The following is a 19,985-nucleotide window of genomic DNA, read 5'->3' as shown; positions in this document are numbered from 1 at the left end:
TTGCACTTTTACTTTCTTCTCCAACACTTTGTTTTTGCATTATTTAAAACAAATTGAACATGTTTCATTATTTATTTGACGCTAAATTGATTTGATTGATGTATTATATGAAGTTAAAATAAAAAAGTGTTGAATCAGTATTGTTGTAATTGTCATTATTACAAATAAATACATTTAAAAATAATAATAAATAGTTTGATTAAATCGGTATCGGCTTTTTTTGTTCCTCCAATAAATCGGTATTGGTATTGGCGTTGAAAAATCATAAATCGGTCGACCTCTAGTGAATACATCCCAGGACTCTCTCACTGGAGTATTTCATCCCCGGTGAGTGTGTGTCCTAGGAAAACCTTGCCTAAAAGATAGGGCAGCACTGTCATACTTGGGGAAACAAGGAGGTAAATTACGGTAATGATAGAATAAACAATAAGACCCATAACCCACCATTGTAAAACACTTACTAAATGTAATATAGGATAGGAGAAAAAAATTCTGTGGCCTTGGGCCAAACGCTAGTCGTCGATAGCTGTTAGCTATTAACCGTTAGCCTTGACGCGTTCGTCACAGCAGATGGGAAAGGGACGGTGGTGGGCAGACCTCACATATCATCTAGCGACTGCCGACTGAAGGGAGTGGCGTAAAAGCAGATTTGTGGGGTGTGGTCCAGGAGTGTCTTCTTCAGAAGTGGAGTGATAAATTGTGTATTATAGGTAATTACTTCAAATCATAAAAACAGGTGTGGGGCTGCACAACGAACACAAGTGACAGCAGCGTAAAGAGATGGAGCGCTGTTATTGTTTTTTTATTCTCCATCCTTTGGCAGGAGCCTTGTGCAGTTGTGTTCAACTTTGTGAGCAATATCAACACACTACTAGTCACCTCCATATGTGGGCTACCATTTACAAATCAACCAAAGCAAAAATATGAGAAACAGAGAGGGATAGTTGAGGGACAGTGGCGACTACCTTCAATAAAAATGGAAAGCATACAAACAGACTGATAGTCAACAAAATAGGTGAAGCTGGGAAATGCTTAACACTACAGAAAAGTATTATAATCAACAATATTATCATAATGACAGCATTTTACTATATAGTGGTAATATAATAACTGACCAGAACGTTGAGGATTCGCAAACCACACTTCTACTGGTTTCATTACTGTATTATTATAACACCTCTATTTAGTCTAATGGTTTTCAAAATCAGCCCATTACACCAGTGCCCATTGTTGTTTTAACCAATTCTTTCCATCCAGAACATTCATGATGCCTACCTTCTGAATGGAGGTTATGAGCTGGGTGTTTGCCCATGCTTTTAGCCGTTCGCCACTTATTTCTGCTCAACTTGCTCGCTCATTCACGCTCGCATGGCTCGCTAAGCCCTAGCAACAGAACATTGTGTTTGGTAACACACGTTTTTCTGAATTCTCCTTCCTCGTCAGCCACTCAAGGGTCTGGTCACTAAAGGCTAAATGAAGCTCTCAGGTCCTACTACCTTCACTCCTGAGCCTGTATGCATAAAGCATCCAAGAGTAGTAATGGACTACAGGAAAAGGAGGGTCAAACAGGCCCCCATTAACATGGACGGGTCTGTCGTGGAGCGGGTCGAGAGTTGGTGTCCACATCACCAACAAACTATCATGGTCCAAACATAACGAGACTGTCATAAAAAAGGCACGACAACACCTTTCCCCTCCTCAGGAGACTGAAAAGATTTGGCATGGGTCCCCCAGATCCTCAAAAAGTTATTCAACTGCACCATCAAGAGCATCCTAACCGGTTGCATCACCGCCTGGTATGGCAACTGCTCGGCATCTGACCATAAGGCGCTAGACAGGGTAGTTGGTACTGCCCAGTACATCACTGGGGCAAAGCTTCCTGCCACCCAGGACCTCTATACCAAGCGTTCAATTTTCAAAGACTCCAGTCTCACAAGTCATGGACTGTTCTCTCTGCTACCATACGGCAAAAGGTACCAGGGCACCAAATGTAGGTCCAAAAGGCTCCTTAACAGCTTCTACCCCCAAGCCATAAGACTGCTGAACAATTAATCAAATGGTCACCCAGACTATTTACAGTGACCAAGAAGGAGAGTGATTGAGTGCTGCATCAGATGACCTGGCCTCCCTAATCACCTTACGTCAACCCAATTGAGATGGTTTGGGATGAGTTGCACCGTAGAGTGCAGGAAACACAGCCAACACGTGCTCAGCATGTGGGAACTCCTTCAAGACTGTTGGAAAAGCATTCCAGGTGAAGCTGGTTAAGAGAATGCCAAGTATGCAAAGCGGTCATCAAGGCAAAGGGTGTCTACTTTGAAGAATCTAAAATATATTTTGATTCGTTTTACACTTATTTGGTTACTATATGATTCCATGTGTTATTTCATAGTTGTGATGTCTTCACTATCATTCTACAATGTAGAAAATAATATGAATAAAGTCGGAAGCTTAGCCAAATACATTTCAACTCAGTTTTTCACAATTCCTGACATTTAATCCTAGTAAAAATTCCCTGTCTTGGGTCAGTTAGGATCACCACTTTATTTTAAGAATGTGAAATGTCAGAATAATAGTAGAGAGAATGATTTATTTCAGCTTTTATTTATTTTATACATTCCCAGTGGAATGTAATGAAAGAAATAAAAGCTGAAAGTGACAGTGTCACGTCTGAATGAATGAACAGCATGGGACTCACTCCAGCTGTGAACTTTACTTCCCTTTCACTGCCAGGGTTTTTCTCGCACAAAACAGGACAGAGGACTAGAGGACTGAGGAATTACCTCAAAATCAACAGCCAATGTTGCAGAGGCTCATCTAACGGGAACAGACTGAAGGTCATTGTAAGGGCAAGAGAGGTTTATCTAAGCTACTGAGGAAGCTTTGTCAGGTCCATTGACTTTGGCGCTGCTTTTTATTCATTTCCACCTCTTGGGGATTTCAGAATCAAAGTTTTGAAAAACTATTGTCCAGTATGGAAAACTCATGAGATTAAAATAAATGTATCTGAAAAGGGACTACTTCAAGAACTCCTATGGGAACTAATATGGTTTGACCCTCTTGACTTTCAGTAAAACGCTAATTTAAAACAGTACATCTATTGACCTCTGCACTCAAGAAGACATTGAGAAGGAATATGGTCTTGTTGAACAATATCAAAACCACACACTCAGCTTATTACCTGTGCTCATTTTGACAGTGAGGTTAAGCTTCACAAAGTAGGAAATTGTAGCCCTGCAAGGACGTGAGGGAATTAATTGACCAATTCCTCCCGAGCTTTGAAAGCAGATACCTTCCCATACCTTATTTATGTCATCTAGAGCGCTGATGTCTGTAGGGGAAACTCCAATTATGGAATTTCACCAGCATTACTCTTCTCCCTTGCCTTGGCCCTGAGGGAAGCGTTGATCAAATGAACCCAGGCAACTGCTCCAGCACCAACCTCAAATGTGGTCAATTTTGTATATCAACATGGTTGAGGACGTAATGCAGGCATGCCACAATGGCATCCGGCTTCACGGTCCCATCGATAAGCTGTCCGACCACGCAGAATGACAGAAAACTGGGACCGGTATAGGGATAGCATCTGACTAAGGGCTGTTGTTGCCATTATCGATAGAGATAGAGATAGAGATATATATAGCTAGACAGTCTTCAGATCTCAACCCCATAGAAAATCTTTGGAAGGAGTTGAAAGTCCGTGTTGCCCAGCAACAGCCCCAAAACATCACTGCTCTAGAGGAGATCTGCATGGAGGAATGGGCCAAAATACCTTTAACAGTGTGTGAAAACCTTGTGAAGACTTACAGAAAACGTTTGACCTCTGTCATTGCCAAAAAAGGGTATATAACAAAGTATTGAGATAAACTTTTGTTATTGACCAAATACTTATTTTCCACCATAATTTGCTAATAAATTCATAAAAAATCCTACAATGTGATTTTCAGGATTTTTTTTCCTCATTTGGTCTGTCATAGTTGAAGTGTACCTATGATGACAATTACAGGCCTCTCATCTTTTTAAGTGGGAGAACTTGCACAATTGGTGGCTGACTAAATACTTTTTTGCCCCACTGTGTGTGTGTGTGTGTGTGTGTGTGTGTGTGTGTGTATATATTTATATATATGACAATTACAACAATACTGAATAGACACTTATTTGAAATTAAAAAGTAAAAGTGCAATATGTGCCATGTAAAAAAGCTAACGTTTAAGTTCCTTGCTCAGAACTTGAGAACATATGGAAGCTGGTGGTTCCTTTTAACATGAGTCTTCAATGTTCCCAGTTAAGTTTTAGGTTGTAGTTATTATAGGACTATTTCTCTCTACACCATTTGTATTTCATATACCTTTGACTATTCAATGTTCTTATAGGCACTATAGTATTGCCATCCTATTCTCGGGAGTTGATAGGCTTGAAGTCATAAACAGCGCTGCGATTCAAGCATTGTGAAGAGCTTCTGGCAAACGCAGGAAAGTGCTGTTTGAATGAATGCTTACGAGCCTGCTGCTGCCTACCACTGCTCAGTCAGACTGCTCTATCAAATAATAGACTTAATTATAATATAATTAACACACAGAAATACGAGCCTCTGGTTATTAATATGGTCAAATCCGGAAATAATCATTTCGAAAACAAAACGTTTATTCTTTCAGTGAAATACAGAAGCGTTCTGTATTTTATCGAATGGGTGGCAACCCTAAGTCTAAATATTGCGGTTACATTGCACAACCGTCAATGTTATGTCATAATTACATAAAATTCCGGAAAATTAATTACGGTCTTTGTTAGGAAGAAACACAGATTGCAACAAGCCAGGCGGCCCACACGGTTGCATATACCCGGACTCTGCTTGCACTGAACGCAAGAGAAGTGACACAATTTCCCTAGTTAATATTGCCTGCTAACATTAATTTCTTTTAACAAAATATACAGTTTTTTTTTTTAAATATACTTGTGTATTGAATTTAAGAAAGGCATTGATGTTCGTGGTTAGGTACATGGTGCAACGATTGTGCTTTTTTCGCGAATGCGCTTTTGTTAAATCCTCCCCCGTTTGGTGAAGAAGGCTGTGATTCGATGAATGAATTAACAGGCACCGCTTTGATTATATGCAACGGAGGACAAGCTAGTTAACCTAGTAATATCATCAACCAGGTGTAGTTAACTAGTGATTATGTGAAGTTTTTTTTTTTTACTAGTTTAATGCTAGCTAGCAACTGACCTTGGCTGTTCAGCCTGCCACACAGTCTCCACATGGATTGCAATATAATTGAACATAATCGGCGTCCAAAAATGCTGATTACTAATTGTATTGAAAACTTGAAATCAGCCATGCCGATTAATCGGTCGACCTCTAATCTGGGCATTCGTTATGAACCTCTTGCTTCGTTCCTCTCACAAATCCGACAGACATAGCTACCGATTTGTCTGATTTGTGGTCACAGACTTTCCTAAAGCTAGAGTTGCACAGCATGTGGGCTGCATCATCTCCTGCACTTAGGATAATCTTTTTCTGGTCTTCATTTTGGTATTGTTATATCAACTAGTTTAATCCTTTATCTACTAGGGAGAGATGCAAATGCAACACTGACACGGAGTCAGATGCATTGAGCTGTGAAGCAATTAGCTTACGACTTATGCTAATTTCCAGTCCCTAATTAACATAAGCGTACCAGAACCAATGAGATTTATTACCTGCTGAAGTGGATAAACATGACAAGACTCTTTACATTTCCATCCAAGTGAACCTCCATTGGCTGCTTGTAATTGTACGCAACACTTGTGCTTATGCAGCGCCAAAGATGATCTGTATCAACCATTGCTGGTCTCTTGCGGGCACTAGCTATAAACGTTGCCATATGTGCCACAGGGTTGCAAGGTTACTCTGCTACGCATCAAATGTGATCTAAATGGAACAGGGCCCGGAGTTGGTGCATACTGTTAATCGTAAACACATTCACAGGACAGCAATGGAACCATTCCTTTTCTTGCGTCACCCTTACGAGTCAGGGCCATGGACTGATGTGTAGTTTGAGAAACTAAATGCATTCGTTGCTTCTCAAGAAATGTCTGTTTACTTCCGGCGCCGACAGAGATGGCCGCCTCGCTTCGCGTTCCTAGGAAACTATGCAGTTTTTTGTTTTTTTACGTGTTATTTCTTACATTAGTACCCCAGGTCATCTTAGGTTTCATTACATACAGTCGAGAAGAACTACTGAATATAAGATCAGCGTCAACTCACCATCAGTACGACCAAGAATATGTTTTTCGCGACGCGGACCCTGTGTTCTGCCTTACAAACAGGACAACGGAGTGGATCCTATGCAGCGACCCAAAAAAACGACTCCGAAAGAGAGGGAAACGAGGCGGTCTTCTGGTCAGACTCCGGAGACGGGCACACCGTGCACCACTCCCTAGCATTCTTCTTGCCAATGTCCAGTCTCTTGACAACAAGGTTGATGAAATCCGAGCAAGGGTAGCATTCCAGAGGGACATCAGAGACTGTAACGTTCTTTGCTTCACGGAAACATGGCTCACTGGAGAGACTCTATCCGAAGCGGTGCAGCCAACGGGTTTCTCCACGCATCGCGCTGACAGAAACAAACATCTTTCTGGTAAGAAGAGGGGCGGGGGCGTATGCCTCATGGCCAACGTGACATGGTGTGATGAAAGAAACATACAGGAACTCAAATCCTTCTGTTCACCTGATTTAGAATTCCTCACAAACAAATGTAGACCGCATTATCTACCAAGAGAATTCTCTTCGATTATAATCACAGCCGTATATATCCCCCCCAAGCAGACGATCGATGTGATGGCTCTGAACAAACTTTATTTAACTCTCTGCAAACTGGAAACGATTTATCCGGAGGCTGCATTCATTGTAGCTGGGGATTTTAACAAGGCTAATCTGAAAACAAGACTCCCTAAATTTTATCAGCATATCGATTGCGCAACCAGGGGTGGAAAGACCTTGGATCATTGTTACTCTAACTTCCGCGACGCATATAAGGCCCTGCCCCGCCCCCCTTTCGGAAAAGCTGACCACGACTCCATTTTGTTGATCCCTGCCTACAGACAGAAACTAAAACAAGAGGCTCCCACGCTGAGGTCTGTCCAACGCTGGTCCGACCAAGCTGACTCCACACTCCAAGACTGCTTCCATCACGTGGACTGGGAGATGTTTCGTATTGCGTCAGATAACAACATTGATGAATACGCTGATTCGGTGTGCGAGTTCATTAGAACGTGCGTTGAAGATGTCGTTCCCATAGCAACGATTAAAACATTCCCTAACCAGAAACCGTGGATTGATGGCAGCATTCGTGTGAAACTGAAAGCGCGAACCACTGCTTTTAATCAGGGCAAGGTGTCTGGTAACATGACCGAATACAAACAGTGCAGCTATTCCCTCCGCAAGGCTATCAAACAAGCTAAGCGCCAGTACAGAGACAAAGTAGAATCTCAATTCAACGGCTCAGACACAAGAGGCATGTGGCAGGGTCTACAGTCAATCACGGACTACAGGAAGAAATCCAGCCCAGTCACGGACCAGGATGTCTTGCTCCCAGGCAGACTAAATAACTTTTTTGCCCGCTTTGAGGACAATACAGTGCCACTGACACGGCCTGCAACGAAAACATGCGGCCTCTCCTTCACTGCAGCCGAGGTGAGTAAGACATTTAAACGTGTTAACCCTCGCAAGGCTGCAGGCCCAGACGGCATCCCCAGCCGCGCCCTCAGAGCATGCGCAGACCAGCTGGCCGGTGTGTTTACGGACATATTCAATCAATCCCTATACCAGTCTGCTGTTCCCACATGCTTCAAGAGGGCCACCATTGTTCCTGTTCCCAAGAAAGCTAAGGTAACTGAGCTAAACGACTACCGCCCCGTAGCACTCACATCCGTCATCATGAAGTGCTTTGAGAGACTAGTCAAGGACCATATCACCTCCACCCTACCTGACACCCTAGACCCACTCCAATTTGCTTACCGCCCAAATAGGTCCACAGACGATGCAATCTCAACCACACTGCACAATGCCCTAACCCATCTGGACAAGAGGAATGTGAGAATGTGAGAATGCTGTTCATCGACTACAGCTCGGCATTCAACACCATAGTACCCTCCAAGCTCGTCATCAAGCTCGAGACCCTGGGTCTCGACCCCACCCTGTGCAACTGGGTACTGGACTTCCTGACGGGCCGCCCCCAGGTGGTGAGGGTAGGCAACAACATCTCCTCCCCGCTGATCCTCAACACTGGGGCCCCACAAGGGTGCGTTCTGAGCCCTCTCCTGTACTCCCTGTTCACCCACGACTGCGTGGCCACGCACGCCTCCAACTCAATCATCAAGTTTGCGGACGACACAACAGTGGTAGGCTTGATTACCAACAACGACGAGACGGCCTACAGGGAGGAGGTGAGGGCTCTCGGAGTGTGGTGTCAGGAAAATAACCTCACACTCAACGTCAACAAAACTAAGGAGATGATTGTGGACTTCAGGAAACAGCAGAGGGAACACCCCCCTATCCACATCGATGGAACAGTAGTGGAGAGGGTAGCAAGTTTTAAGTTCCTCGGCATACACATCACAGACAAACTGAATTGGTCCACTCACACAGACAGCATCATGAAGAAGGCGCAGCAGCGCCTCTTCAACCTCAGGAGGCTGAAGAAATTCGGCTTGTCACCAAAAGCACTCACAAACTTCTACAGATGCACAATCGAGAGCATCCTGGCGGGCTGTATCACCGCCTGGTATGGCAACTGCACCGCCCTCAACCGTAAGGCTCTCCAGAGGGTAGTGAGGTCTGCACAACGCATCACCGGGGGCAAACTACCTGCCCTCCAGGACACCTACACCACCCGATGTCACAGGAAGGCCATAAAGATCATCAAGGACATCAACCACCCGAGCCACTGCCTGTTCACCCCGCTATCATCCAGAAGGCGAGGTCAGTACAGGTGCATCAAAGCTGGGACAGAGAGACTGAAAAACAGCTTCTATCTCAAGGCCATCAGACTGTTAAACAGCCACCACTAACACTGAGTGGCTGCTGCCAACACACTGACACTGACTCAACTCCAGCCACTTTAATAATGGGAATTGATGGGAAATGATGTAAATATATCACTAGCCACTTTAAACAATGCTACCTTATATAATGTTACTTACCCTACATTATTCATCTCATACGCATACGTATATACTGTACTCTATATCATCGACTGTATCCTTATGTAATACATGTATCACTAGCCACTTTAAACTATGCCACTTTGTTTACATACTCATCTCATTTGTACATACTGTACTCGATACCATCTACTGTATCTTGCCTATGCTGCTCTGTACCATCACTCATTCATATATCCTTATGTACATATTCTTTATCCCCTTACACTGTGTACAAGACAGTAGTTTTGGAATTGTTAGTTAGATTACTTGTTATTACTGCATTGTCGGAACTAGAAGCACAAGCATTTCGCTACACTCGCATTAACATCTGCTAACCATGTGTATGCGACAAATACAATTTGACTTGATTTGATTTGATTGTTTATGATTCATTCCTAGGGGACAATTATGTATAAGCTAAGCTGACCAAGGGTAATTTAATATGAAAGGAGCTGTAGAAAGTTAGCCATACTTTGATGTCCACTGAGAGCCATGTTCTCTTCACAAAGGTCAATGGTTGTTCTGTGAGAAACATTTTTCACTGTAGGCCTTATATTTCAGCATTGCACCATATCTTGAAGATATTGCTATAACACTAATAATCAGTTCCTGGGAAGCAGAAGATGCTAGTAAAAGTATGCAACTGCAACTATCTGCAACGTTGAGGGCAATGCAACAAAAACAAAAAAAAGCAGTCCACTTAATTCAAATTAACAGCAAGCTATAGGTAGCAAACAATGAATTAACCCGTTTGGGCTAGGGGGCAGCATTTTCACATTTGGATGAAAAGCATGCCCAGAGTAAACTCAGTCCCAATTGCTAATATATTCATATTATTAGTAGATTTGGATAGAAAACACTGAAGTTTCTAAAACTGTTTGAATTATGTCTGAGTATAACAGAACTCACATGGCAGGCGAAAACCTGGGAAAAATCCAACCAGGAAGTGGGAAATCTGAGGTTTGTAGTTTTTCAACTCTTGGCATATCGAATACACAGTGTCTGTGGGGTAATTTTGCACTTCCTACAACTTCCACTAGATGTCAACAGTCTTTAGAACCTTGTTTGATGCTTCTACTGTGAGGTGGGGCCGAATGAGAGGGGAATGAGTCAGAGGTCTGGCAGAGAGCCACGAGCTCGTGACGCGTGTTCATGTGGAAGTTACCTCTCGTTCCATTGCTTTTCTACAAAGGAATTCTCCGGTTGGAACATTATTTATGATAAAAACAGCCGAAAGATTGATTCTATACATCGTTTGACATGTTTCTACGAACCGTAATATGACTTTTCATCTTAACTTTTGCCTGGACCTGCCAGCTCGTCGTGAGTTTAGATTGTGTACTGAACGCATGAACCAAAAGGAGTTATTTGGACATAAATGGACTTTATGGAACAAATCAAACAATTATTGTGGAACTGGGATTCCTGGGAGTGCATTCTTATGAAGATCATCAAAGGTAAGTGAATATTTATAATGCTATTTCTGACTTCTGTTGACTCCAACATGGCGGATATCTTTTTAGGTTGTGTTGGTCTCGTGGCGCCATACTCAAGATTATTGCATGGTTTGCTTTTTCCGTAAAGTTTTTTTGAAATCTGACACAGCGGTTGCATTAAGGAGAAGTATATATTTAATTCTGTGAATTACACTTGTATCTTTTATCAATGTTAATTATGAGTATTTCTGTAAATTGATATGACTCTGTGCAAATTCACAGGATGTTTTGGAGGCAAAGCCAAATGGATATAAATATGAACTTGATCGAACAAAACATGCATGTATTATGTAACGTGTTGTCCCGGGAGTGTCATCTGATGAAGAATATAAAAAGATTAGTGATTAATTTTCTCTCCATTTCTGATTTTTGTGACTCCTCTCTTTAGTTGGAAAATGGCTGTATGCTTTCTGTGACTAGTTGCTGACCTAACATAATGATAAAAAAAGCTTTTCGGCGAAAGCAGAACATGAAATCGGACATTGTGGTTGGATTAACAAGAATTTTATCTTTAAAATGGTGTCTAATACTTTTCTGTTGATGGAATTTGGCGCCCTGCAATTTCATTGGCTGTTAGCGGAACCCCGTTCCTAGACAGGTTAATACCAAATGAATTATTGAGCTCGTGGGGCAGCAGGTTGCCTAGCAGGTAGGAGCATTGGGCCAGTAACCGAAAGGTTGCTGGATCGAAACCCGGAGCTGACAAGGTAAAAAAAAATTGGTCATTCTGCCCTTGAGCAAGGCAATAAGTTATTTTCATGCAATCCAGATGACAGCGTTGAAAGACACCATGGAGCCACTTCACTCCACTCAACAGTGGATTCTGTTTCCTTTCCTGGAAAGCAGGTAGAAGCACCAGAGGTTCTTTCTGTGGTGTTATCTATTAACACCACTAAAATTCCAGCGTTTGTGAGACAATGAGCGCACTGCCTGTACACAGCATTCCAGAAAGGTACATTAGCCCACACCCCCGGCCCGCCTCTTAGAAAGCCTCAATCCTTTCTCAAACCCCTTGACGCTTGTTATGCAATGATTGGGCCAGTTGAAATGCCATGCAGTAATATGGTATGCTTCAGTGAACTCTTCTCTCTTTCCCTCGCTCAGTCTTTCACGCTCACTTTCTTTACAGAGATAGATAGTTACTGGTTCCTTTCAGCTTGAGGGCTGTTAGTTAGTAGTAGTGCATTGCCTGCGGCAACAATGGGCGGTCTTCTTTATGCTTTATGGAAAGGGCAACATTTTTTCCCCCAGAGGTACATTTTCTTCTGATTTGCTATCATAATTTATGTAGCAAGACCAAAAGGTTTCATTTATGCACAAGAAGCAACTTTATTCATCCCATAAAGTGATACAAAATTATGAGCTCTTCGACTTTAAAAACACATTTCTCAAATCTTACCAATAAATATTTGATGAGGTTATTTCCATCTCAATATATACCTTTTAATATGTGGAGACAGGCAGATATTTGGCGGATGCAGGACACAAGTTTATCCATTACACTGATTCAACGTGGGGGGGGGGGGGGGGGGGGGTATTGAAGTCAGTCAAGCTACTTTGACCTGGCCCAGACAAGTTGCAGTTGTCAGATATTCATCGACAAAGGTCCAAGAGACTTGTCACCTGCATTTAGTCACATTACTCTGATACAGGCTCTCATAGAAGATGTAAAAACAAACAAAAAGCAAATCCCCCCTCAACTTATTCCAAGCAGTCTTGAACACAGTTATAATTTTCTTTAGGAATTCACAATGTTTCACTACATAGAACACTGCCCTGATTCTTTCGACAGCAATATCAAGATTCTAATCATTAGCCTACTATTACACTGAACATTCAATAATATTCAAAGACAGTGATTTGCTATTTATTTTTCGGCATTACGCAATGTCTTGTTATAGGGCACTTAATTGGATTGTAATGGAAATCGGGCCTTGCTACTGCAGTTAAGAAGAAAGAGGACCCAGTTCTGTCAACTTGCATATCTTTAAAACCCATTATCTTTCAGTGCAGTATTTTACAGTAAGTTGACAAACAACTCGTTCTGGAATCAGAAATGGAGTAAAGTACTTATTTCCCTTTTTCAATTGGCTTTCCCCTGACATAAGCTGGTAATTTCAAACACAGAACTGAAATATGATCTGTCAAGAGTAACTACACTTTTGCTGCCTGCCTTTTCAACATTAGCTTACCTCAATGTAGGAAACGCTTTGAAATGAATGTGTATTTTAAGGATGAAATTCTTACCCACCTTAGCCCCAATAAATGAATATGGAATGAGACACACAAACAAAGCTGTGTAGAAGAATGCACAGTTCTTCAGAACTACTGTAGCCTACTGACTTCAAAATATATCCCTCCTGACAGAATGGATCAATAGCTCACAGGGAAAGGGCAGTAGCACTTTGCCTTTCCATGTGGCATGCCATGCTTAAATCTATTAACTTATTTCATTAGTCAGCCATTAAATCTAGCTTGTACTGAGGCAATAAGCAGACTAGAGACAGACAATATAATAATGGAAGTGACGTATAGATTCACACAAAAAAAAAGTTAAGTCATGTGGAACTCATGGAATGGAATGTCATTCATCCAATGAGCAGTGCATAAGTCAAGGGATGCATTTGCTACATACATTTTTTGGTGGCCCACTAATGGTTGACTGAAGAGATTTTATATCCAAATGAATTATGCCAAAAACAGCAGTCCGCAGATATTGCTGACCCAGTCTAGGTGGACCGCTACCAGTTGTAGATAGGGTTGCAAAGGGTGGACATTTTCCATGGGAAGTTAAGGCCGGGAATTTTGATTAAATTCATTTTTTTAAGTTGAGAAGTGAAACTTTTTTGTGGGATGCACAAGGCAATTATAGGTCTTGTGGCATATTTTGGTTAAACTATCCCCAATTCAATGGAATTGCAACCCCTTCCATCACCTGTGCAGTGCACACTTCCATCACATGGACAGCTGATTCTCAAGATCTTGCACACTAATGAGATGCTATTGAGCCCACACTACTACACAGTCTGAGCCAAGGACTACAAGCTTTCTCGTAAGTTTTGATTACAATACTGGGTGGGGTGAATATATTTTAGATGGCATACCATTTTTTTGTTAACTAGTAAATAGTAGCCTACAGCAAAATGTGTTTAAAACATTTCTAACTTGTTAACAATTTCTGCTAGTTAGTTTTTGCTACCATGTGGGTTTTAGCTGGCTTGAGCCTGCTAACTGAGGAGTGTTAATTCACCTGTTTCCATACAAGTTTCATTTTAAAACATGTATCTTACAAAGGAGTTGTTTAATCTAACTGCTTAACTATTTATCCGTACATGGAATTGTATTTGTTTGTTTGTTTTTTTACTATTGTTTTTCAAATCATTACAGGGAAATGCCACGGGCACTATCTGATATGTGGAGACATTTCACTGCAGCTAATTAGAAGGAAAAACGGTGTACATTTGCAAATACTGTGCCAAATCATATGTGAAGAATGCAACAAATATGCAGAATCATCTGGCCAAGTGCATAAAGTTCACTCAGCGCTCACAACAAGCAACCTCTGACAAAAGTCCCTCGACTTCTATTCGAGGTGAAAATTAGGAGTCAGACACCTTATCGATAGCAACAGCTCCTGGAATCATACATTTTTTTGACTCAATGGAGAAACGTAGTCAGAGAAATGCTGATGAATGTCTTGCTCAAGCTGTGCATGCAACTGGATGACTGATGCTCACAGGCAATGTGTATTGAAGTGATTATGTTTTCATAACAATCAGTAATCTGCATTTTTTGGACGTTGATTATGGCCAATTACATTCCACGAGGAAACTGCGTGGCAGGCTGACCACCTGTTACACGAGTGCAGCAAGGAGCCAAGGTAAGAGTTGCAGGCTAGCATTAAACTTATCTTATGAAAATCAATCAAGCTTCACATAATCACTAGTTAACTACACATGGTTGATGACATTACTAGGTTAACTAGCTTGTCCTGTGTTGCACATAATGAATGCATTGCCTGTTAATTTATCATCGAATCGCAGCCTACTTCGCCAAACGAGGAGGATTTAACAAAAGCGCATTTGCAAAAAAAAAGCATATTCGTTGCACGAATGTACCTAACCATAAACATCAGTGCCTTTCTTAAAATCAATACACAGAAGTATATTTTTTAAACCTGCATATTTAGATAAAATAAATTCATGTTAGCAGGCAATATTAACTAGGGAAATTGTGTCACTTCTCTTGCGTTCATTGCACGCAGAGTCAGGGTATATGCAGCAGTTTGGGCCACCTGGCTTGTTGAAAACGAATGTCAGAATTGTACATAATTATGACATAACATTGAAGGTTGAGCAACGTAACAGGAATATTTAGACTTAGGTATGCCACCCGTTAGATAAAATACAGAACAGTTCCGTATTTCTCAAAAATAATGTTTTGTTTTCAAAATGACAGTTTCCGGATTTGACCATAATGACTAAAGGCTCGTATTTCTGTGTGTTTATTATAGTATAATTAAGTCTATTATTTAATAGAGCAGTCTGACTGAGCGGTGGTAGGCAGCAGTAGGCTCGTAAACATTCATTCACACTCTACTGCGTTTTCCAGCAGCTCTTAGCAACGCTTGCTTCACAGCGCTGTTTATGACTTCAAGCCTATCAACTCCCGAGATTAGGCTGGCAATACTATAGTGCCTATAAGAACATCCAATAGTCAAAGGTATATGAAATACAAATGGTATAGAGAGAAATATGAAGCATGTCTGGTTGGAGGGGTGTATGCTGGGCGAAGAACATTCAGAAATCTCTTCCAATTAGAGGTCGACCGATTATGATTTTTAAATGCCTACACCGATTTATTGGAGGACCAAAAAAGCAGATACCGATTTATCAGCCAATATCTATTTATATATATTTGTAATAACGACAATTACAACAATACTGAATGAATAACAAACACTTAATTTAACTTAATATAATACATACATCTAATCTATTTAGTCTCAAATAATGAAACATGATCAATTTAGTTTAAATAATGCAAAAACACAGTGTTGGAGAAGAAAGTAAAAGTGCAATATGTGCCATGTTAAAATGCTAACGTTTAAGTTCCTTGCTCAGAACATGAGAACATATGAAAGCTGGTGGTTCCTTTTAACATGAGTCTTCAATATTTCCAGGTAAGAAGTTTTAGGTTGTTGTTATTATAGGAGTTATAGGACTATTTCCCACTATACCATTTGTCTTTCATTAACTTTTGACTATTGGATGTTCTTATAGGCACTTTACTATTGCCAGTGTAACAGTATAGCTTCCGTCCCTCTCCTCACTCCTCCCTGGGCTCGAACCAGCAACATAATGACAATTAGCGCACGCTAACTTGCTAGCCATTTCACTTCGGTTACACAAGCCTCATCTCAGGAGTTGATAGGCTTGAAGTCATAAACAGCGCAATGAAGAGCTGCTGGCAAAACACACGAAAGTGCTGTTTGAATTAATGTTTACGCGCCTGCTTCTGCCTACCACCGCTCAGTCAGATACTTAGATACTTGTATGCTCAGTCAGACACGCTAGATAATATCTAGTAATATCAACCATGTGTAGTTAACTAGTGATTATGATTGATCGTTTTTTATAAAATAAGTTTAATGTTAGCTAGCAACTTACCTTGGCTTACTGCATTTGTGTAACAGGCAGTCAGTCTCCTTGTGGAGTGCAACGAGAGAGAGAGGCAGGTTGTTATTGCGTTGGACTAGTTAACTGTAAGGTTGCAAGATTGGTTCCCCAGAGCTGACAAGGTGAAAATCTGTCATTCTGCACCTGAACAAGGCAGTTAACCCACTGTTCCTAGGCTGTCATTGAAAATAAGAATGTGTTCTTAACTGACTTGCCTAGTTAAAAAAAGATTAAATAAAGGTGTGTAAAAAAAAATAAAAAATAAAAAAAATTATACTTTTTTTTTTTTGTTTTTTTTTGTTATGAAAACTTGAAATCGGGCCTAATTAAATCGGCCATACCGATTAATCGGTCGACCTCTAATTCAGATGAATAGAAGTTGAGTATGCGAAGCTGCGTTGGTTGGGAATTTGAGAGGTGTGCATTCGGGCTTGGCATTCCCCTGCAGACAGTCTCAGAGGCACGTAGCTATGTCACAATGGGACGCCAGACTATCACGTCTCTGCATCGGTGGACTCTGAATTACACTTTACACGTGGTGCCAACAGTCATTCATAAACATGCACAATCGCAAACCATTTTCTCGGTGACAGTTCAAAAACTTGACTGGCTTCATTATTAAAGACCAACTGAAAGCATTTTAGCAACATAAAATCTTGTTAAAAAATCTGCTCATATACACCCCCAGGAATAATGACACTTTTCTAAATTGTCTGACACACGAGCACTTAGTCATTTTCACATTTTCATAGAATGTTTGGGAATGACGTATGGGAAAGGCATGAGGAATTTCTATAGAAATATAGAGTAGGAATCAAAGCAGCAGTGCTTTTGGACAATTAATAAACACTGCAGTAATTAAAACCGAATAAAAAAAAGCATCCGTCTTGTCCAAGACTGTAGTTTACATAGACCGGTGCACCATTGCCAATCATAGCTACCTACACTAAGCCTATATGCAAACAAGTCATTTGCCACATGGCCCTGCCATCATTCACTTTGAACCAGACTGTGTTTACAGGCAGTAGCAAGAGCGCAACTTTAGATCATTACAAAGCAGTCGCCAAAAGCCACAAAATACACCTGAATGGATTTATGAAAATATATAAATACAACGGGAGTCCTCTTACATTTGGGAACTTTACAGTCCTATTGATGAAACAACCATGAAAAAGGTAGGCTCGCTCTCCCTCAGTTTCCTATCAACAACAAGATCAACAACTAATGTTATGAGCTAAAATCTAAAGAGGGAACAGTAGATAAGCCCTCAAACTTTTCAGCTTTTAGTTGGCCGTCAAAATTGCACTGATAAATGATAGTTAATAGTAACCTGCACACCCTTCTGCAGCTTTCCTGACCTAGCGGTTAAGAGAGATGGGCCAGTTACTGAAAGGTTGCTGGTTCGAATCCCTGACACGACTAGGTGAAAAATCTGTCACTTTAATGCATATGTTTAAATTATATTATGTGAGCTAAACTTCTAAATAAAAAATACAAATCTAAAAAAAACATTCCTTAAAGTATTTTTTTGAGATGACTAATTCTACTGTCCACATCAAAAACGTTAAATATATGTACTTTTGCCTTTAAAAACATTTAATTGAAATAATGTAGAATTCCATTCATTCCTGTGGAGGACTGCGCCTTCCGGGGTGTGTCAATATGGCCGACCGGTGGCTTCAAAGACTGTCAATGGCCAATACATAGGATCTGCAATCCAGGGTTTATATACATCATTGGTTACAACCTACGTTTTGACATCTGAATTTTCAAACTCAAAGACAGCTTTGTGGATGCAGACTGACCATCCATGAGATAAATAATAGTTCCATGTTTTGAGTGTTTAACAATGACATTGTTACAAACAGGAGTAAAAGCTTATATTTGGGGGTAAGACAGTTGAACTAAACTCATGAGGCATTTATGAGTTATATTCTTAAAGAATGAATGGGTATTTAGCTTATTAAATTACAAGTAAAAAAAATTGATGTAACTACTAGGCCCTATCTGTAACAACTACCTGAAAGCCATGTTAATTGTCTTAATCAGAGCAAAATGCGTCATTAACAACAGTACGACAGACGGTAATCAGTCAAGGCACTTAGACGGCCTGCTGAGCTAGATTTCTTCCCGCACGTAGGCCTACCATGATCTCCAAGTTGAGTCACAGCTTTTGAACATGGTCTGGATCTAATGTTGCAGTAAGCTAACAATAGAAATTGTCCTATGCTATGGCACATTTTCAAAACGGGCCTCCTCCAGAAATTAAGATACGGTGTAACTTTGGCTGTAATAATCAGCGAGGACCGACAGACACAAGGTAACATTGTATCTGATTTGTGGGCAACGGTTTCCCAGTCATAGATAACCGAAAGCATCAGAACACATCTTTTAGGACGCAGTCTTCCACGCAGACATGGCCAAATCCTAGCTACTACAAATATGAATGTTTACATGTAGTCTTAACCTACAATGGCATGCGTAAAAATTGATCTGATGAAACGATTTCAAATGCAATAATGTTTAAAAAATGACAATGGCAGAGGATAGGTAACGTTAGCTAAATCCCCAGTGGGCTATGCGGCTAGCTTGCTGACCGAGAGGTTACACAGACAAGCCAATTTTAGCGTTGTGATTCACATGGTACCACCACACAAACTCAGCCAAAAATAATATCGTCCTTAGGAAAATATAGGCCATAGGGAAGAAGGAACATTGGATACTTACATTCTCTGTATCACGCTCATTCACTGTGGGTAATGGCGTTCTGGTCGACATTTTGTGTGTACAGGCCGCTAAGCCCCGAGCTTGGCAGCCGCCGAGAACAGTGCGACGAGTGAAAATATGAATTTGACTTCTTTTTTTTTTTACACCACCGGCATTTCCTACCCGACCGTCCAAAGGGAGTATTCCACACTACAGCATATCTACCTCAAGGCCAGCTCGGAGCCAGCGCAGGTCTATCTATGCTGATAGATGCGCCCCCGGGTACGAGGCAAGCGGGTGTAGCGGGCCGAAAGAACGGATAGGAGTTTGTATGAAGGAAAGAATCCAGCATTGATCCACCCTGATATATAGGCTGACACACTAGGAAAACGAACGCGAGATGGGGGAGTAGTAGTAAAAGCAACACCCTACACAGGAGCGAACTTCATTCTCCCCTCCCAAAAGGCTTGGGCGCAGGGTAGCCTACGCGGGTACAACCCGTGTTCATGGAATATATTTTATAGAACGCATGCAAGCAACATTATATTCCTACGCAACGCTGTAAGACGAAAGAACATGACAGTAGCAACGCCAGGTGGCGAGAGAGGGATCGAGCAACCTAGATCAAAGAGAGGGAGAGGAAGGAGAGGGAGGGGAGGGTTTAATATGAATTGAAGAAAATGGTTATGAGGACGTATTTGTGTTAGCAGGAGGAGGTTCTTGATTGTTGACATATGCTGCCAAGGATATGCATGTGCGAACTGTTTGTTTGGAAAGCATCATCATGATCATCATTCTTGGGCGGTAAATCATCTCGAGATTTAAAGAATGACCTTCCTAAACATTCGAAGTACCGTATTTGTAAGCATACCATCATTTCTAAGCGAATTGGTCATTGATTCCTGGTCAAAATGCATCGACT

At 41.2% G+C, this 19,985-nt stretch overlaps 1 protein-coding gene across 4 annotated transcripts in view; it reads right to left on the bottom strand.

Annotated features, from left to right (window-relative positions):
* The window catches only part of LOC110486072 (serine/threonine-protein kinase MARK1), a 93,844-nt gene extending 74,165 nt beyond the window's left edge, over nucleotides 1-19,679 (bottom strand). For 2 of the 4 annotated variants that reach the window (XM_021557398.2, XM_021557399.2), the window contains exon 1: nucleotides 19,085-19,679. In XM_021557398.2, the coding sequence (XP_021413073.1) occupies nucleotides 19,085-19,135 (51 nt within the window). In that variant the 5' untranslated portion in view covers nucleotides 19,136-19,679. The remainder of the gene's footprint in view (nucleotides 1-19,084) is intronic. The other 2 variants (XM_021557400.2, XM_021557401.2) reach the window with 1 other exon arrangement.
* Nucleotides 19,680-19,985: the final 306 nt, after the last annotated feature.

This window comes from Oncorhynchus mykiss, chromosome 13 (genome assembly GCF_013265735.2).
Source record: "Oncorhynchus mykiss isolate Arlee chromosome 13, USDA_OmykA_1.1, whole genome shotgun sequence".
In the NCBI taxonomy this organism is placed as follows: Eukaryota; Metazoa; Chordata; class Actinopteri; order Salmoniformes; family Salmonidae; genus Oncorhynchus; species Oncorhynchus mykiss.
Note: the sequence above shows the minus strand (reverse complement) of the source record. Positions and strands in the feature narration are given on the sequence as shown.